Source organism: Aplysia californica, unplaced genomic scaffold (genome assembly GCF_000002075.1).
Source record: "Aplysia californica isolate F4 #8 unplaced genomic scaffold, AplCal3.0 scaffold00399, whole genome shotgun sequence".
NCBI lineage: Eukaryota > Metazoa > Mollusca > Gastropoda > Aplysiida > Aplysiidae > Aplysia > Aplysia californica.
In genome coordinates this window covers 342,363-346,228 of record NW_004797669.1, presented here as the reverse complement: position 1 = coordinate 346,228, position 3,866 = coordinate 342,363, and the positions used below count along the sequence as shown (strand labels likewise).

The window sequence follows — 3,866 nt, the reverse complement described above, 5'->3', positions numbered from 1 at the left end:
GGGGGGTATGCAACTGAAGGGTGGAATCAAAGATTGCAGGATAATGAAGGGGGAGAACTGGGATGGATAGTTAACAATTTCATAATTTGTCATTTGTAATTGTTTAGGATTTGTTATAACTGTATCACCTTTACATTACTTGTACTTAGTTTGGCTTTTCAAGTGTCAATGAAAAAAATTTAGATGAGTGGTTGGAGGGCGCCACTGGTAAGTTCTATTACTTTTCTTCCCCTCTGTTGTTTCTGCCTGTCTTTCTTGCTTTCCTGCCCACTAAATGACAGTTATAGTGGTGTTAATGTGCTTCTCTTTAGTCAATCTCAAACGACAAGCAAATTTACGCATATTGTTTTTACTATCTAATCTCTTTAGCCACAAGATCCTGGGACTGCGACCCAGTGCCATATTGCAAAGACGACGTCATCAAAGAAAACATGGCCAGGCCCCACAGTCCACCGAGAGAACCTCCCATGTACAGAGGTAAAGGGCAAAAATGTGTGGTTGTGTGTGTTTCATGTCCTTATCAACACAATTAAGATCATTTGGAGGCTGGCTGCTTTGACCCAGGGCTTACCTGAGCTGAGTGGGATGTAACCTCCTAGTAGACAGATGGAGGTATTATGCATTTATATGCTCAAATTTGTAGGTACATAAAAATAACATAAAAGTTTTGAGCACAAGTTGCAAATATGAAGATAGGATAAAACAATAAACTAATCTCTAATGCTAAGAGAGATGATCTTCAGATATTGTGTTCACACTTTTACTAATTTTTCATCCCCAATGTGTCCTTTGAGTGACTATGCATATATGAGACTGTGGATCATCACCTTTTCCACTGCACTGCCCTAAATGACATCAGAGCTACACTTCTCCCTCCATGACCCAACATGAACAACACATTCTATGGAACATTGCAGCAACGGCAGCAAACCTGCACTTATCACTACATGGCATTGAACAGAAGGGCTAGAGCCCAGGTGTTGCTTGATCGATAACAACAGCAATAACAACTACTACTACTTTTTCATTAGCTGCAAATATGCAGAACAGGTTGAATGGCGTTCTGTTTGTTCACAGAAAAGTCACATAAAAGGTAGTAGAGAACCTCATGTCAACACACCTGGACATTTCATTCATGATACATTCTTCCACTCTCACACACGTGAACCAAGTGACTACTTCTATTCACTGAAATTTACAATATTAACAGTTTATTCTTTGTTTAACAGGGGTGACTCAACCTGGCCGCTGGGAGGAACGAATACTGGAGGCGCCATCTACACTCGGCCATGACCTTCAACTCCCGCCCCCTCCTGTGGAGTCCAGCTCACACCTGGGTGCACCAGTCCTGTTGTACTCTGATGGGAGACACTCCCCAGTCCACGGGGTACCAACTTCTATCGTTAGTAACGGACTTCCTCCACTGGTGTATAATGGAGGACAACGCTCCTCTCCACCAAAGGATGCGATTGATTCACGGAGGATGGGGCCCGAGGATTACCGATCATCTGTCACTCAAAATGGCCACATGGCTGAGGAGGAATCTCAGCATTTGGAGCGAAGGGTGTCTCTATCCCTCAGCGCAAGGTGTGAGCTGAATCATCACATGACCTTGCCATCTCGAGTCACCTTTGACTCCTCGTCAAGGTTAACCTTTGATTCTTCATCAAGATTTTCTGTCGATCCCTCTCAGCTTCCCATCATGCTTCACACTAGCGGCTCTGACATTCCTCTCAAAGATCGGTTGATTCCTGAACCCATTTACTCTGACAAGAGAAACCCATCACTGTCCCTTGCTCCGCAGCCTCATGTGACGTCAGTGAGCAACTCAAACTTTGGCATCTTGGAGGAGAGCCGTGCCATATCCCTGCCAGAGTCTGCCTCAGCGCTAGCTGTGTATAGCAAAGAAAGTGACCCTTCAGCAGTTCGACATTTGACCAAGTCATCTCAAGACGCAAGCAGGCGGCTAGCCATTTCATCAGAAAGCCGACTGCCTGTAGATCATCTCTCAGACAGAGGAGTTGGAAATCTTCAGAGCCATCCTTTGTTCCAAGCGGGAAGTTCCTTTCCAGATGCCCACGCCATGAATCTGTCCTTGTGCAACATGCGAGGACTGGAATTTGGCATGACTCGTTCTGACTGCCCCCCTCGTGGGCTGCCAGAAACTGGTAACCCTGGTGTTTCTCTCCACGACTCTCACTCTCTGAGTTCTTTGCCTCTGCAAGACAGAGAGGGTTTGCCCACTCTCCCGCGTTCTCCTGGACACCATGCTTCATTTTCCGTTCTAACACACCAAGATCTGATGCCCTCCCTCAACCCCCCTAACTCAATAGCCCTGTCTGCATCCTACCTTTCATCTTCCCCGACCAGAGTCCTCCCCACAGGCTTTATTTACCCTCCCTCTCACATTTACTCCCAGAGCCCCCCTCAGCTTCTCGTTCCTGCAGGGGAGAAGACCTATGAGATTATTGGCCATACGACGGCTGGAGAAGAGAGGAAAAATGAGGGCCATGACCTGTCACGATCTTCTACTGATGGGAAATATTTCAAGAGAAGACTTTCTCTTTCCTCGGGTATAGAAGAGAAACCCTACAAGGTTCTTCGTTCAGTTTATCATGTGAATGAAGGCTTGTTCGATCCTCAACCATATCATTTTGATGATAAATACAATGGCCGCCAGTCACCACCACATATTCCACGTATTGAAAAACCCATTCCTGTTTCATTCTCAACTCGTCATTTGGTAGAAAGGAAAATGATGATGGACATTGATACCATTAACACCTCACGACATGAGCTGCGGCACTATCCCATGACCGCATCTGTCTCCTCATCTGTCTCACCACCGGAGGGCAGATCAGAGTCTTCACATTCTCCGCTCAGTCGCAAGGGGAGTGAGGAGCATGCTGAGCGCAGCGTGTGGCGGCCATATTGACATTTAAAATGTTCATACTACTAGGTGCTAGATCATATGAATGATAAATGTGGGTGAGCTGATAAGTGTGAGTCGTGAGCAGGATGAAACTTGGTCTAATGTGTTACTGAGTAATGGATGGTTTGATGGCAATGGCTGTCAAGATAGTGGTGACTGGTATCAAAGTTTTTCCTTTTGGGACTGAAAGATTGTCAGTGATGTGAACTGTGGATGCTTAAGGTCTACGTGAGGTCGTCTCTCTGAAAACAGGTTCAAATTGCTTTTCATGCATGATGTCATGGCTACCCCCATGTTGGCCCCACAGAGAGTGAAGACTACAGATGTCTGCAGTAGGTCATGTAATTTCCAAATAGAGACCTCAGTTAGGCGTGTATGATGTGGTCTAGAAAGTGAATTATGCATGTTGAATAGTAACATTTGATGTCTAACTATTTGTTTTAGCTGACTGTTTTCATCCAGTTGCCATCTTTTACATGAAACTTCATTTTTAATTTGGAGTAACACTATAATACACTGTCAAGGATGCAGTTATTTTAAGAGTGTATGAATGTGCAGAAGTGTAAAGAAAATGATATGGGGAAATTAGGTGAGGGAGATCTGAGCTCTCAGTCTGAGTCAGATAATGACGACACTTAATATTTATTAAAAAGAAAAAAAAGAAGTAAGAAGGCCTACTGTTTAAAGGTTTGGCAATATCTATATTACAATATCAGATCATATGAAAATTTCATGTTCTTATTGTGTTGATCAATTCAGCTCTTTGAGGCATTGCATTGAAATAAGCAGACACATAACTTTACGGAACCTTTTACAATTTCTTATAAATGATACAATCCCTTAAGGCGCATTGGGAGACGTAATTTTTATTTTATTCTTTTGTATGTATGTACATATTTCTGTTATTGTATGAAAGAATACTAGACTGAAAATC

The 3,866-nt window shown here is 43.6% G+C and overlaps 1 protein-coding gene across 2 annotated transcripts in view; it reads left to right on the top strand.

The window, feature by feature from the left end:
- The window catches only part of LOC101858797, a 32,754-nt gene extending 29,158 nt beyond the window's left edge, over nucleotides 1-3,596 (top strand). For both annotated transcript variants that reach the window (XM_005103981.3, XM_005103980.3), the window contains exons 4-5: nucleotides 370-477; nucleotides 1,230-3,596. In XM_005103981.3, coding sequence (XP_005104038.1) covers nucleotides 370-477; nucleotides 1,230-2,935 — 1,814 coding nt within the window. In that variant the 3' untranslated portion in view covers nucleotides 2,936-3,596. The remainder of the gene's footprint in view (nucleotides 1-369; nucleotides 478-1,229) is intronic.
- Nucleotides 3,597-3,866: the final 270 nt, after the last annotated feature.